Source organism: Phalacrocorax carbo, chromosome 18 (assembly GCF_963921805.1).
Source record: "Phalacrocorax carbo chromosome 18, bPhaCar2.1, whole genome shotgun sequence".
In the NCBI taxonomy this organism is placed as follows: domain Eukaryota; kingdom Metazoa; phylum Chordata; class Aves; order Suliformes; family Phalacrocoracidae; genus Phalacrocorax; species Phalacrocorax carbo.
Genome location: NC_087530.1, coordinates 4,155,576 through 4,171,826, shown reverse-complemented (window position 1 = coordinate 4,171,826; position 16,251 = coordinate 4,155,576). Strand labels below are relative to the sequence as shown.

The following is a 16,251-nucleotide window of genomic DNA, read 5'->3' as shown; positions in this document are numbered from 1 at the left end:
TGCTGGGTGCCTGTAAGCATCCAGTGTAGATGGGCTTGAGGCTTCCTGGGTGTAGGGCATGACCGTATGGCTGCATACGGTGGCTCCAGCCTGCCTGATGCGATTCCTGTGCCATGTCTGTGAGTGCTCAGTGACGTCCCTGGGATGCAGTGAGATGGTGACCCACATAAAATGACCCAGGGGGCTGCAAAGTATTGCTTTTGCAGGAAAACCACTGTTCAGCTGTGTGAATTTTATTTCTCTTTCTGTAAGGTTTTTGTTTGGGAGGTTTTGAGAGATGGCATGTGGAAGAGGCAGCTGCCTTAATCCATGTCTCCCTGGTTTCATCAAAGGGTGATGCCCTTCTTGTTCTTGATTCAGTGCCAAGTAGCTTTGGATGCTAAAAGGAGGAAGCAAGGTGCCCTCCGTGATGTGCTGCCGCGTCTAGGAGCAGCGGGCCGGAGCAGATGGCGGCCCTGGCAGCGCACTGCAGCTGGCTGCCGCAGCGGCTGAGGGAGGATGCTCACGCTTGCTCTGACAAAAAGACTGTTATGTCAGGTCTTCGTGTATTATTTCCCCCTGTCTGGGAGATGAGCATGCCAGCTTCTTTTCTCCTTGCAGGAGTACCTATTCTGCACCCCATTAAAACTGGTTGCAAAACTTCCGTTGACTTTAATGTACTGTAAGATCAGGCCCTAATTAAATCTTGGAAAGAGCATTAAGTGGTTGATCATTACAAAGTACTTTGAAAATGCAAATTCTGTCCAAGTGCCAGATTGTCTGGAAACACGAGGCACTCCTCAGAGCAAAGACAAAAGGTTGAACTTTCATTTTCACCCTTCAAATGCACCTGCTCGAGAGCTGCAGGAGCTCCTGTGCTGGCTGCAGCTGGCTTAGGTGTGAGTCCCATGGCAGGGCAGCGAAATGGGGAAGGGCAGTGGATAGTCCTGTAAAGCCCAGCCAGAAAATAATCCCGTATGGAAGCAGTAAATAATGTTGTGCTTAAGCATTCGTTAGCCTGAATGAATGGTTGGGTTGCCTTGCCTGTGCAACACAGCCACAGTGGAGTGTGACTCGGAGGTCCCCGAGTGATGCTGACGTGTCCGCGGTCCCTGCAGCGCTCAGCCCCGCGTGCGTGGTCCTGGGCTCCAGCTGCGAGCTCTGCCCTGTGTCGGGACAGCTTAGTGCGGGAGAGGAGATGCCTGTGGACATCGAGCCCTCCCTGCCACCAAGCTGGGCCACGTGGTCAGGTGTCTGCAGAGATACTAGCTGGTTCCTCACCACCTCCTGAAGAAAAGCATGAGGGGACAAATCTCACATCAGTGGTCCCTCCCCCAAACCTGGAAAAGCTCAGTGCTGTACCTGCAGAGCTGCTTTCCAGAGGGCTGTGCCGAGGTTTTGCTCAGGTAGAATGACAGGCTCCTTGGATGCAATTTCCATCTTTTGCTGGTGCATCTCCACGTGCTGCCTCAGGGCTGAGGCAATCCCAGGGCCTCGCAAGGACTTTAAAGTGGGGATTTTGAGTAAAGGAACCAGAGACTTGAGGTGGGAGGGAAGGAGAGGAGAGTGCCTGTTCATTGGCACATAACTTGCGTCTCTTTATGGGCTGGCTTTCAGAAACTGCTCCTAAAACTGAGGTCTCTTTAAGACCTTGCAGTTAGTCATTCAGAAGATGGAGTCATGCTCTGTCACTGTTTCCTTTTGCAGATCTGCTGAGCGTGTGAGTTTGTAGTTTTAATAACTCTAAAAGTTTTAGGCTCTTTTCACTCTTAGTTCTTCTTTAAAGGACAAGACTCCTGCCAGGAGTCAAACTTCCACTGGGAAACTCCCCAAAATGTCACAGGGACCCAGAACGACTTGATCCCAACTGGTGGGGGATTGGAAAGCTCCCCTTGGGTCCCAGCTGGCCGGGGAGCGGGCTGGCTGGGGTTGGAGCAGCGGGGGCTGTGGGCAGGGTGGTATGCGAGGCATCTCTGCTGCAGCCTGGGTGTGAGCAAAGGCAACGACAGCGACTGCAAAAGCTGGTGATTCACCTAATTCTTTTGACCCTGCTGTCAGGACAGCCTGTAAAAACTCCTCAGACACTGAACAGTCGCACTGAGTGCTGATGTGGGCCGGGGGTTTGGCAGGGCTTGACTTGAGCTCTGCCTTAAAAGGCTTCGTGCTTTTCTCTTGAGTGGATGGGATGGTTTGCTTCAGCGGGGAGGGGGCGGAAGGAAGGTGATGTGCTGCGGTCCCCTTCCTGGGGACAATAGTGAAGCCTAGTGTAGATCCCATTGCAGCCTCACCCATCTGTGCAGGGATCGATGAGCAGGGAAAGGGATGGTGTGTTGGCTTTGCACCCTCCGACCTGCCCTTCTGGGGACCCCACTGCCACTACTTCCCTGTGCTCTGGAGCGTGTTCATCACCTTTTCCTAGGATTCGTGGGAATCGGGGTCAGCAGCTCCCTGAAAGGGGCAGAAGCCCCTCCTTTGGGCTCTCTCCTCCGTGTGCTCTTGGCACGCAGCAGCGGGCTGTCCCTGACTTCCCAGTGATGGATGTGTCACTTGGCTGCTTTCTGGCTCCCACGTCTGCGTAGGGCAGGAATCCCCCTGGCTAGAGCTGCTCTGATATCAGAAAGCTCTCTTCCTCCCTGACCCTTTAGCACCCTTTTTCTTCTGCTGAGCAATCCCTGTGCCCATGGAGCCAGCTCTGTATCTGTCTTATTCCGTGCCCCGCTACCAGGGGAGAATCTGAAATCCTCAGTTCGTTAAAATGAACGGGATATTTGCTGCTTTCAAATGGGGCCGGGATTTCTCCCAAAGTCCTAAACGTTTGCCTGTTTTCTGTGCATTGTGTCTTTAAGTTTTGCATGGCATTTGCAACGGAGATTTTTTTTGCGTGGTTTAATTATATTCTGTGGAGGAAAGGCCTCCTCTTAGCTTGCTGCTAGCTGCTAACACCACTGCTTTGTTAGAAACCCAAATGATTGATTATTGTTTAAAAAAAAAAAGATTTACACTCAAAGGAACAAAGATTATTTGATTCTTTGAATTTAATGTAGTCTTGCAGGGCTGTCCCAGTATCAATTCTGGGTTTCTTTTTGCCTTTTGGGATTATGCATACGATCTTTCGAATCTGACTCTGCATAATGGTTTCCTTTGTTCACAGTTGGGACTATTTGAGCCTTTTAAAAAAAAAAAACCACCCATAAGGGGATGACATGAGTCATTGGTGAAATATTCAGCTATCTAGAGCAATGTGAATCGACACAGCTCTGTTGCAGCTATTGGAAGGAGCTGATGTGCACCAGATGAGTATCTGACCCCTTTTATAGCTGGCCCTTTTTTTTGCTGTATTATGCCCTTTCCTAGGGAACAAACTTTTATATCTTCAGTCCTGCAGTTCAGATTCCTCAATTTTCCTCCTTAAAATGCCTTTCTTTGTGCAAATATATAATCTTGTTTCATAGGGCTGCTGGGATGCTGAAGAATTCAAGGGGCTGTATTAAGTCCATCCAAAGGATGCCTGAACAATGGCATCTGGAGCTTTATATTCTTATTTTTGTCTGTATTTTGTCTATATTTTGTCTTAGCCCCTGCCATCTTGTTTTAGTCAGTTATCCAAGGGCTGCAGTGGTGAAAAGTGTTGAGATAAGGAGTAGAAATTGTTGAAAACCCACAGGCATGACCTGGAGACTCCAGGCTCCATAGAAATACGTCCCCAAGTGAAGCAGCTTCCAGTTCTCATCTGCATTTGGTTGTCTCTTGTGGATCTCGGCACAGGAGCATTTACCCCTTGGTGTTTAATTCCTAGTATAAGCCAAGATGTCCATGTCAGCCTCTGGGCAGCTGTCTGGAGGGTGAGAAACCCCAAGCCCAGAGAAAGGGCATCCTTCCCCCTGCACGCCCTGCACTGCCTTGCTGCTGGTCTGTTTGGTCCTCTAAAGGAAAAAAACCGAGTGTTTATTTAGCATGAGGAATAAACTGTCTCGGAAAAGCATTTAAAGAAATAAAAACTGGTAAAGATGGAAGGGAAAGGGTCTGCTTGGCGCTGTTCGGAGCGGTGTTTTCCCTAGCTGGCTTGCAGGCAGGGCAGTAAAGCACCCAGCAGTTGCCCCGACGGTAGCGCTGTCGGCGCGGAGGCTCAGCTCCCTCCTGGAGGGACCCTGACCTTGGCTGGGTTTCCTGGGTTGGGATTAAAGCGTGGTGCGGCTGCTGGGTCGCAGCTGGCTCTTCCTGCCCCCGATCACCGCGGTGCCGCTGCGCGAGTGCAGCCTGGTCTGACCTCTCGCAGGTCGGGGGGCTTTTTGGGCTGCTGTTCGAAAACACCTTTTTCCCTTAAAAACGTGTAATAGTTTCTCCTGGGTCTCTTCCCGGGAATGGGTTCTTGCTGTGCATTCAGGCAGCCCTGCAGAGCCCTCTTTTCCTCTCTGAGAGGGTAATGCAGTGAGACGGGGCAGTGCTCTGCCTACTGCTGTTTGTGCAGGATAAATTGATACTAATTGGGGAAAACACGGTGATAACTTCACACTTGCCGTCTGACTACCTGGAAGTCTGTCACAAAATTCTCTCTTGTAATGCCCTCAGCACAGACGCTAGTGATTTTTCTGGCTTAATTTCTCCATCTCTTGCTTTTATCATCTTTAAGGAGTAGGTTCTCTCGTGGCGTAAGTGGACCTTGTTTCATTAAAGCTGGGAGTTTGAGATCCGCCTTACCTGCTGAGCTCCCTGGCACCAACTGGCTTGGCCAAGGCGGCGTGGGTGAGGCCGCAGCCCAGCTGGGTACAGGAGCCAGCTCCAGCCAGCCTGGATGCCATCAGCAATCTCTGTGCAAGAGAAACAGGGCAATTTAAGCCAGTTGGTTAATTGTGGGCAGGTTAATTGCAGTGCATCTGTTTTTTTTCCTGTTAAAACTGTTCTTTCCTCCTTTCTGTGGGAGTTGTGGTACTTTTCAAGGAGACACTACTCTTGAAATAATCCTTATTCACTTTATTTACTGTCATTACCTGCTGTGGGATAAGATGGCAAGTTTGTTTTATACTGCTTGCCCATATAGGAAGGCTTTGCTTCCCAGGGATCCTGCTTCACTGGTGATGTGAGGCTTGGATGCAAATGCCCAGGTTGGTGGGTTATGTATTAAATGATGGGAAAGTGGCAGAGGGCACCTGGAATGAGCTGGCTACGTAAATGTTTATTCGTTCTTCACCTTATGGCCTCAGATCTTTGGCAATAATTGCACATAAGCTATAGTATGACTAAGTGCTGTGTCATGAAGTCCTGAAGGTCTTTGGATGCCCTTTAGCTGTTATGAAACCGAATGCAGAAAAATTGGTTCTCTGCTGTTACAGGATGGTGACCTCTTCTCCAGACACCCAAATGTCTCAATTATTACATTAACACAATGACAGGTCAGCTGTGCTCAATAAATGTGTGTCTCGGGACGCTCAAGAGGGTGTTTTTCCTGTTTGAAGGATACTATAAGGCAAAAAGTTGGAGAAAGGGAATTTTCTCGACTCTGAGTTCTAAGAATGTGTTTAGTGAAGATGCTGAAAGCATGCTCGAGGTTGTCAGGTAAGACTGAATAAGCTACAGATGTACCTTAAGATGGCAGTGGTAGTTTGTGAAAGGGAAAGCTTTTGACCTCTTAAGCCCAGTTTTGGCCGCAGCTGCTGTGTGGCAGTGCAGCTGCTTTCTCGTCTCATGGGCAGCGGGTTGCACTGGGCGGTGCTAGTGGTGTGCGCGCAATTTTGGTGGATTAAACTGCCTAAAACTTCTTCAGCTTCTGGTCTGTTGAGATCTTCGGGGGCCTCCTGCCCATTTCGGTGAGATGAGTTGGAAAAACAAATCTGTTTTCAGCAATACACCAAAACCACCCCATTTTCCAGTGGAGCTGCAGAGGATGCTTAGCGGTCTGCGAAGAGGAAGAGGTAGATCTAGGCGCTAACTCGTTTGGAGCATGCAAACCACTGCAGGTACAGCTCTCCTCGCAGTGAGGACGCTGGCCTGACTGGGGAAGCAGTTTTCATGTTGACTGGTGGATGCGTGGTCTTTCCAGGCCCTCAGAGGAAGGAAGAGGCTGGGCGTGGTGTGGGATCTCATCTGCTGCTCTTATTACTGTGAATGTTCTCAAATGGTTGGCTTTGATCTTGGGGAATGTCAAGCCACAGCCTCTCACTAGCAATCAAATGAATGCAGCAGAGAGGTTAGGAATTGGGCCAGGTAGGTTTCCTGGATGTTCTCCGTGCTGCAGAAAGAGCATTTCTGCTCCTTCCAGCCCCTTGCTGCGCCCGCAGCTCTGGGGCACCTGGCACCATGGTTGGTGGGTGGCTTGGAGAATCTGGATGGCCTCTGAATCCCCGTTATCCCCGTGCTAAGTACGCACTGTGAAGTCTGCAGTGAAGTGTCGTGGCGTTGCCAGCCTGCCGGGATGTGCGAGGAGTCTTGTGAAACCTTAGTGGGGGTTTCTTTCTTTTTCTGAAAGTTTTTTTCGCTCTTGGAGCCATGTGATTGCTTCACTTCAAGAAAAAATAAAATTCTTCTCAAATCAAGCTGGAAGAGCTTGAAGATCATGCTAAAAACTGGGAGGCAACTTTCAGAACAGATTACTAAAATTTCTTGTGCATAATTGGACTTCAATAATAGATTAATAAAACTGACCATCTGTAGTTGGGGAAATCTAAACTCTATAACCTGCTGGCATCCAGACCGTGCTCTTTGAATGCCTGGCTTTGCCTTTCGACCGGTGCGTGTCGGTGCTGCTGATGGGCCGTGCGGGGTGGCCGGGGAGAGCAGCCACCGCCAAATACCGCGGCGCGAAGCGGGGGGGCCGTGGAGCATGTCTGTCACCGGCACGGCAAGGCTGCAATAGCTTCAGCCTTCAACTCGGTGGCAAGTTTAAATATTGCGGATTTCCTTGGGGGTATGGATTTAAAGACTTTGAAAAATGATGAGAGAACTTGTTTTGAGGTTTGTTACTTGTAATCTGATAATTTTTCAGACACTGGAAATGCGGATACCCACAAGTATCATATAAGCCACTTATGTATCCTGACACTTGGTAAAGTGCTTTGGGGCCCATTCAATAGCTTTGCTTCAGGTGTTAAAAATTATTATTGCAGGCATAAATATGGCTTAGATTAATGACTTCTGGCTATTTCTGTATATGCTGGGATTTTCAGCATGGTCTGTAGAAGCTGCAGGTCCATCTTGTGATGAATTTCAATAGCACCATTTCCATTAGGTCCTTGGGTAGGGTTTTTTTTTGGAGGGGGGAATAATGTCATCTTTTCCTGTTGATCCATCCTGCTTTTAAGACCATTAAACTGGGCAACAGCCAAGGGGGTGATGAAATGAGAGGAGCAGGGAACCGGTGGCGTGTGCCCTCTCTGGGCTGGCACCGTTAGCCCTCGCAGGAGGGAAGCAAGGACAGCGTGGCTTCTCCTGCTGAAAGCCAAACAAAATGCATTGGCCAGGGAAGACAAAATTAGGAGGTTCTGGGATTGATATCAAGCCTGGACAACCCAAACTGTTTAACCTTTGCGTAATGGTTTTGTGGTGTAGGTGGTGCACGGAAAAAGTCTCTAACTGACCTTCACTGCAGTCGCTAAACAAGGGCTGCTTGTCCCCTTTTCTGCTCTGTGACTAGCAAGTGTAATGGCGTTTAAAAAAAAAAAATCCTTGTTTATTATTGCACATGTCCTGAAGGATCAGCAGGGCTTAAGATCTTTTCCTCTTAAAATTTAATTTAAAGAGTCAGGGAAAGGAAAGGTGAGGATGAACTCCACAGTCACATTGGGAATGGGGTTTACCTACAGGCAGGGGGGGTTCAGTGGGCTCTAATATTCACCTTCAGATGTTAATGATGCTCTGGTTTCCTTTGGAGTTCCTTGGGGATATTTCTGCTCCTGCATCCCACAGCTGAGTCCGAGCAGGCGGTTTGGCTGTGGTCAAGGGTGGCAGGGCACGGCCACGCTGACCCTGTTTTGGCTGGAGCTTGTGCCCAGCCCAAAGCCAGGGAGCTTATTTCAATGAATGCTGCTTGACTTGCTTTAATATTGATGTGTAGAGAAAGAAAAAGTGGCTATTGGCCACTGCTGAGTGGGGGTAGAGTTATAAACTTACTACCATCTGCCTGTGTTCCAGGTTTTAACAGGTAATTAATTATTTAAGACTTGGATTAACACAGAAAGATTGGTCTTGTGGTTAAAGCCTTGGTCAGACATGGAGGAATTAGGGATGCAATTCCTCCTTTTGCCACTGTTGGTTCATCTGTGAGCTGTTCATCTCTGCTCTGTTGAAATGGGAAGTAATGCTTCTTTTTGGTCTTGCTCAAGGGCTCTACGTGCTGGTGGGTGAAGGCTTTTGGGGAAGCCTCTAGTCTGATTTTGGTCTAATTTTGGCTCTTTGGAGTGTGGCTTTTCATGTACTGGACATATTGCCACCATCCTCTGGTGCAGCAGGGACCAAGCTGCCTTCCTCTTTGGCGATCCCTGTGCATCTCGTGAAAGAATGATCCTGTGTGCAATGCTGCATGGTAATGTATTCGTGAAATAGTAAGTAAAAAAAAAGCTTTCATAGAGCAACAGCTAATTCAGTTCTCAGATTAAGGCCAAGCCCAGTGCAAGCTTGTAAGAAATACCCTGTAGGGCCTGGTTTTGGTCAGTCTGGTCTCTGCCCTTCTGTGCGTGATGCTGTTATAGCTCCTAACAGGAGATTGAGTTTAGATTTGGCTGGAAAAATCAAGGGGAAATAAATTAATTAGCTGGGCAGGAATAAGCTGCTCCTGGGTGAAGCTCATCTTTCTGAAAAGAGCTGGAGACTTTCATGCTGCTTAAATCCTAATCAAACCGATGGTCTTAGTGATGAAGTGCAACATGGGTGGTCTGTAGGCCTTTGGCTTGGCTCCTCAGCTCTCCTTTGATTTCCAGGAGCAAGCGGAGGTGAGACACTTGGGCACATCTGTGAGCAGAGGCTATTTCCTCTCCTGCTGGTTACCTGCGTGGTTTGCAGTCCTCTTGTACAATACCCAGACTGTTGTTTCACTTCAGTATCTTGCTTTGACCTAATCCATCATAGTTATGGAGGCATAGAGGATCTTATAAATGAAGATGGATTGCATCATCTTCATGATGCACCAGTTGTCTTTGGAGGCTCACAGCAGCACGGGGAGGCAGGCAGATGCTTGACTCATCCCTTATGAGTGAGAAGTGCTGCACCAGGGCACTGGTGATGGGTGGGGGTTGCTCAGAGGACTCCGAGCAGGGGCTGGACCACTGAGCCTGCTACCTGCTTGTGGCCAGTCACTTCTGGAGGAGGTCCAGCTCTGTCGATTGCCCATCACCTTGCCATAACTGCTGCAGGAGCTTTTGGCAAGCAGTTGCTCTATGGTTTGCAAGTGGTGTCATTCTGTTAATGTATAGGGTTGGTGAGATCTTCTGTTTTCATACCACACTTCCTTCCCCTCGATATGCTGCATAACTTTAGCTATAAGATAATGACAAGAAGCAACATTTAACTTGTCCAGTACTGTACGCTTCTTCCCGGTGAGATGTCTGTGACTGGCTCCAGCGTGAGCTGGGGCTGCCTTGACAAAGGAGATGATGGCCACGCTTCTCTTTGTCACAGCAGCAACTGGCCTTTCGGTCGATGGATTCTTTTGCAAACATTTGTTTCTGCAAACCCCTCGGCCCCACCGTGGCTGCTCGCCACGGGATGGCTTATGTGCAGTGCTGTGAGCAAGGCTCAGATCCCCCCGCACCCGGCGTGGGGACCGGGCTGATGTCAGGAGTCTGGAATTCACATCCCCTCCCCCTTGCCTTTGCCTTTTTCCCCCTCTCCTCCCTAAATAAATGTTGGAGGCAGCTTAGGAGCTGGCTGATTTGAATCTCTTGAAGCACAAGGAGGTAACTGGAAGCAGAGCTCAAGTTTTACTGTAATTTTAGTTGCTTAAACACAGCTTGGGCTGTATGTATGCAGATATCTCTGAAGTAAAACATGGTTAAAAGCCGTGGGAAGATCTAAGTGGCAAGGACGGCTTAGACAAATGTGTGTCATCCATATACTGTCTAACAAGAGTAAGAGAGATGAGGAAACATTACAGCTGTATGCTGCTTGGGCCAGAATCTCTCAGCTGGTTTATTATCTGCAGTGTTGACTTGGATTTGCCATATGTTTTTAATCTCTCATTGAGGGTACAACTTCTCAGGATTGTGGAAACTTTTAAAAACTGTCTAACAATGTACATGAATTTTCCATGCAAATATTAGGCTGATCTTCTTGGTAACCAAAACTTTTCACTTTTTATATTGTAAAAGATCTGTTCACGTTATTTCTTTCCACTGCTGGGTGCCTTGTGTTCAGTGCTGATCTGCATGCTCTAGCCCTTCCCTATGCATGTAGCTAGTTGCATATGGCACATCCCTTGCAAATCCTCTCCTCCTCTTCCTCTCTGGGCTTTCTGGTAATATGCTTAATCCCAACATGAGGTCAATGTGTTTTTTCCCCCCTTGCAAGATTTTTTTTCCTGTATTATTTTCCTGCCCTTTGGGAGATCTGTCCTCTTTTTTTGCAGTAGCAGGGATGCCGTGTACCTTCCTGAAGGCAGCTGGGTTGTGTTTGGTCATTCTGTGAGCTGGTAGTAAGCTTTGCACCCTTGGCCACGCAGTGTGCTGAGAGGCCTGAGATACTGCTGAAAGCTGGGGCAGCCAGCCCAGGAGGTTTGTCTTGGGTATCACTCTGTGGTTTAACCCCAGCCGGCAGCTCAGCCCCACGCAGCCGCTCGCTCGCTCCCCCCCGGTGGGACGGGGGAGAGAATTGGAAGGGTAAAAGTGAGAAAACTCGTGGGTTGAGATCAAGACAGTTTAACAGGTAAAGCAAAAGCCGCGCACCCAGGCAAAGCAAAGCAAGGGACTCCGTCACCCCTCCCCGCGGCAGGGGGTGCTCAGCCATCTCCAGGGAAGCAGGGCTCCATCACGCCTAACGGGGACTGGGGAAGGCAAACGCCATCGCCCCGAGCGTCCCCCCTTCCTCCTCCCTCCCCAGCTCCGTGTGCTGAGCATGACGCCGCGTGGTGTGGGACATCCCTGGGGTCAGCTGGGGTCACTGTCCCGGCCTTGTGCCCCCCAGCCCCTTGTGCCCCCCAGCCCCTCGCTGCTGGGGTGGGCTGAGGGGCAGGAAAGGCCTTGGCTCTGTGCAAGCCCTGCTCGGCAGGAGCGAAACCACCCCTGGGTTATCAGCGCTGTTCCCAGCACAGATCCAAACCACAGCCCCAGACCAGCTGCTGTGGAGAAAATTAACTTTATCCCAGCCAAAACTAGCACCCGTTACAAGCATCAGACCATCTAATGTGTGGCTGTCCTTGAGTGTCTGAATAATATCACTCTTCAGGGAAAATAATGGATCAAGTGGCAAAAGAATACAGCTGTGATATATTGTCTGGACAAGGCTAAATGAAGCTGTCATGCAGACATTTGCTCTGGGCACTGCTAGGGGTTTGAGTTCGGGTGGTTCATCCTTCTGACAACACTTTGCTCGAAGTATTAAGTCAAAAAATCAAAATAATTTTTTAACTGTTTCAAGTTGCATCTGGTTATTCCACCCTTGGAGACACCATCTCTCCTGATGCAAGGAAGACCAGGTTAGGAAGTTAATGAGACACATCACTTGCATTACCTAATTGATGTTGTAAAGACCTGAACCTCTGGAGGTGAACCAGCCCTGTCTTTGCTGGTGTGGGGAGCACTGAATGTGTGACAAGGACTCTCCATTAATGAGTTTAATGTCTGAGCAGTGAAAGCCTCAGTCACGATAGGAGTGTAATGGAATGTGGTGGAGGTGAGCTGTTGAGGAAAGAAGCCTTTTGCTTCATGTCATTAGTCAAAATGCCTGTGCAGATTTTTCCTCTTCTGTGAAGTCTGTGCAGTGTTGGCTACCCAGGCATTGGAACAGGCTGCCCAGAGAGGTGGTGGAGTCACCATCTCTGGAGGTATTTAAAAGAGGTATAGACACTGGCACTTTGAGACATGGTTTAGGAGGCAGGGGGTAGTGTTGGGCTGGCCATTGGACTTGATGATCCTAGAGGTCTTTCCAACCTAAATGATTCTGTGATCCAGCTGCACACCTGTCTGCACCGGTGGTTGTGCAGAAATCTGTGTGTCATGGGGGGGATGCCTGCGAGGTAGGGCCATCGTTTGATGGGATTTGCCTGGGCTTGGGCTGAGTTAGAGGGTGCGCTTGTCTGCCTGCACTGGAGTTGTGCTGCATTCATGCCCGGTGGTACCTGCCTTCACCCCAGGCAGGGTTAGATGCTGTGCACAAACTCTCCTGGGGTCTGGGCGAGCCTGTGGGCAGCACGAAAAACCTGTGACTGCCAGAGCACCGTGCTGGGATGCTGCTCTGCCATAACTTGTTTATACCTTGAGGCGTGGCTGTGGGTTTACCTGTTACCCTAATTAGTGTGAATTTACATGTGGTGGTTTTGCATGGTGTGTGTAATCATTTGGGGAAGCTTGTTCAGGTATTTGCTCCGAAACAACTTGTTGGATCAACCAACTTAAGAAAAAAGAATGGAAATGTTTGCATCAGCCTGATGGCAACTTCTTGATTTAAAGCCTTTCTCTCAGATCGTGAATTTCCTGCCTGATGTTTAATCTTCAGGATGTGCTTGAATGATGGAGATTGAGTGAAGACATCCAGAAAATATAACTACCATAGCTAATAAAGTAGTATATTTTTTCTTCTGCCCTTGTGCAGACAGCTGATCAGCTGTTTCTCTTGGCATTGAATTGGTGTCTCTGACCAGCAGTAGTGTCCTAGCTTTGAAGCTGGTATTAACATTGTATTTGCAGATGTATTAAAAACAGATTTCATCTGTGTTTAAAACTGCGATGAATGATTTGAGGCAGGCTAATACTGACTTGGATCTGAGCAAGTGCTAGCCTTATTGCCTGCTAATTCTTTTTTCTCCTTTTCTTTTTACAGCTGAACCTGCAGACCTCTTGAAGGTACTAGATTTTCATAATTTACCTGATGGTATAACAAAAACAACAGGGTTTTGCACAAGCAGAAGATCTTCAAAAGAAGCAGATGTTGCTTACAGAGTAACAAAAGATGCTCAGCTTAGTGCACCGACAAAGCAGCTGTATCCTGGTGAGTCCGCAGCTTTTTGTTTCTTATATGGAAACGGCCGATCCTTTTCTCAGATTGTGCAGGCGTGTACAGGGCGCTGCGTAATTCGTTCTCTTCCCAAATGTGCTTGGGTGCTCCCTTGGCAGGCAGCGATTCTGCTGTTTCAGGGGGCTACAAACTTTCAACCATCAAATAACATTGCAGTAAGTTGTTCTTTTATCATTGCATTTGCACGTGGTGGTGGGTTTCCCTGCAGAAGATGTGGCCGAAGCCTACGTGTGTTCCCTTCTCCATTAGAAAGTTTCTACTGTCTTGTTATCACACAGTGATATCCAGCTGTGGAGAGACTTGGAAGATGCAAAGGAACACAGACTGTTTTGTTCTGTGTTTGTGGAGTGCCAAGCACAGTAGGGTCTTATTCTGTGGCGTCTCTCATAACGCAAATAATCACCATATAAAAGTAATAGGCTGACCCACAAGAGCACATGTCCCCCCCAAATTTGAAGAAATTAGAGGTTTGTTAGAGAAAGCCACTAAGATGCAGGTATTCACAAAGGCCTTGAAGAACATGTGGGCTACTGACCATTTTACTTGTCACTGAGGATGTACTGGAGTTTCTTAATTTTTCAGGCTAAGGGATAAGTGCTACTGTAGGGTAAAATGTGCTTGTAAAAAGATTGGATGCATTATGGACCCAAACTACTCACAGCTTCAGTCTTGAACGCGTAGTCACCATCAGAAGTCTTCCTTCTGAAGCCATACAGAAGCACTGCTGTAGCCCCGCTTTACGTGGGGGAGTGCAGGGATGCTGGGAGTACGCATGGCAGGACCTTCTAGGTCTGGTGAGAAAAGTGCCTTTGCTGAGGAAGGTCAGCAATGAGGCAGAAAGACACTGCATGTAACTTGTCTGTGAAGCAGGAGATGACTTGAGCAAAGCAGACAGGCACACACATTCTCCTTTGGTGTTTGTGGAGAATTAATGATACAAAATGCATTGGTTAAATCAGAGGTAATGTGGCATGCCACTGCCAATGCTTTTTAATTAAAAAAAATTAGCCTGTCAGTGGCCTAAATGAGGACTCCGGGAGCGGACCGCCGATGCGCTTGCACCCTCTAGTCTGTATTTTCTTCATTGCATGTGTTACCACTAAGGTTATTTTCAGACTTCATTATTATCCTGCTGTGACAATAAGCAGGTGACTTATACCTAATCCGCGGTGAGCAGGAGCATACCCTGTGTCTTGCACACAGAGCCTGATGTGAAGATGAGAGCCGCTGCGCCGGGGCTGTGGGCTGGTGGCCTTCCATTGCATGGTCGACCCTTAGCGAAGGAGCGGCTCGGTTTTGCCTAAAGCCCTGTTTCAGTGTCTGCAGAAGTGCAGAACAGACCCTGTGTTTGTCTTTGTTGCTGCTCAGGGCAGGACAGTCCTTTCTGACTATAGATAATATCACGTGCCCAACTGTGCCTCTCTGCCAGGTCCCCATGTCCCAGAGGATTGTGCCTGTGGATATGGGGAGCATTCAGGCTGTAAGGGCCCTGCGGTGGCCCCCGAGTCATCCACCTGTCCTAAGGCAAGATCAGCCCAACCTGAGCAGTGTGTGTTTAACCGCTTTCACATATTCTCTCTGAATATATCTGAAATGACCCAAAGTTTTGGCCCAACTGTTATCTTGAGGCTCAGAAGTGCTTGAAGGAAATGGTTCCAGTTTGCAATATACAACTCTACTGGATTTGAGAGCTTTCCAGTAGTTGCTGTAGCCACTGGGAAATCTTGCCTGCCTGCCTTTGTGCTATGGAAACCAGCACTCATTGGTGATCCCAAGACATAAGGAGGAGGCTGGAGTATTGTGGCTAATTGATGTAGCAAGGAGACTGGATGCCGCCGCTTACGGCCCAGGTTAACAGAACAAGACAGCATGCAGAAATGAATCGTGGTCGCAGAAGAGAACTCAGTGTTGTAGGAGATCTTCTTCCTTTTGTCCCACCTCACTACTTGTATGTCCTCGTTGGGTTCTTGGTTTGCATCTGCTGTCTTCCTTGGGTGAGAAGATCTGGATGGTGTTTCCTTGGTCTCAACAAGCAAATTTTCAATCATTTAATCATCTGGACAGCCATGGGGTGATCGAAGCAGCTCTGTCCCTCTACAGAGGCTTTCAAAATCATTGAGACTTCTCTGCTGCTTGCTAAGGAAATAAGGGAAGAGCAAAGTGAAGAACCCCCAGTTTTTTCCATCAGATCAACAGATGTTTTCTCAGTACATCTCCATAACTAGATGTGACTTCAGCTCACACCACCAAATGAATGAGAGAGGAGATAAAGATAACAAAGTAATTGCAGTGCAATGTACCAGGAGAAATGTGGTTTTAGTGATTTCACGTTAACAGGCGGGTAGGTTGTAGTGTAACTTTCCCTCTCTGCTATAGAGCACCCTGGGCAAGTGTACCCTGCACGTAATATTTTGTGTTAATTAGAAGTTGCTGCTTTTCTAAGATGGTAATTTTACAGGCTTTGTATTCTGCTTCTATAGCCACAGCCGGCAAAGCAAGATAGAGATATATATATAAAGATATATATATAAAAGCTTCTCTGTTTTTTCAAGCCCACAAAAGTGAGAAAATCTGCTGAGATGCTCTTTGTCCTTGTTCTCTAAATAAGTTCTGCTTCCCAGCAAAACTGTGCTCTTCCAGCAGAGGCAAGAAAGACAAAGTTTTCAGTGGCAGCCAGCAAAATGTCATTTGCATTCTTCTAGCAAACTCTATTCTCCACACTGCTTGTGGGAGTCTGCATATATATTTAAGAGCTCAAAAATCTCTATTGTAGCTTGAACAGTCATCTTTGAGGAAAACAACCTATTCCAAAATTGAGAGTCTTTCAGATGGAAAAAAAGGCCAGAAGTTGGTGATACTGTTGAAGAGCTCTTTTCCTTTGAAAAGTGGCTCTGGAAATGACACCATCTCGCACAACAGATCTGCCTTGTGTTTGTGTCGAACTGGATCAGCTCATTGGCTTGGCTGATTTTTTTGCTGTTAAGTAGCTAAAGCTTTCCTGTCCTTCCCGGATCAGCAGCAGGGCTCTTTAGGCTGTGTTTGGATACACCCGCAGGATTTGGGTTAGAAAGAGGTCCCAGCTGGTGCCTACTTTAGAGACCATGAAGTTGTACAAGA

General features: G+C 48.0%; 1 protein-coding gene across 2 annotated transcripts in view; it reads left to right on the top strand.

Annotated features, from left to right (window-relative positions):
* Nucleotides 1-16,251, top strand: part of COL5A1 (collagen type V alpha 1 chain) — a 159,959-nt gene that overhangs the window by 24,836 nt on the left and 118,872 nt on the right. For both annotated transcript variants that reach the window (XM_064468953.1, XM_064468952.1), the window contains exon 2: nucleotides 12,940-13,107. In XM_064468953.1, coding sequence (XP_064325023.1) covers nucleotides 12,940-13,107 — 168 coding nt within the window. The remainder of the gene's footprint in view (nucleotides 1-12,939; nucleotides 13,108-16,251) is intronic.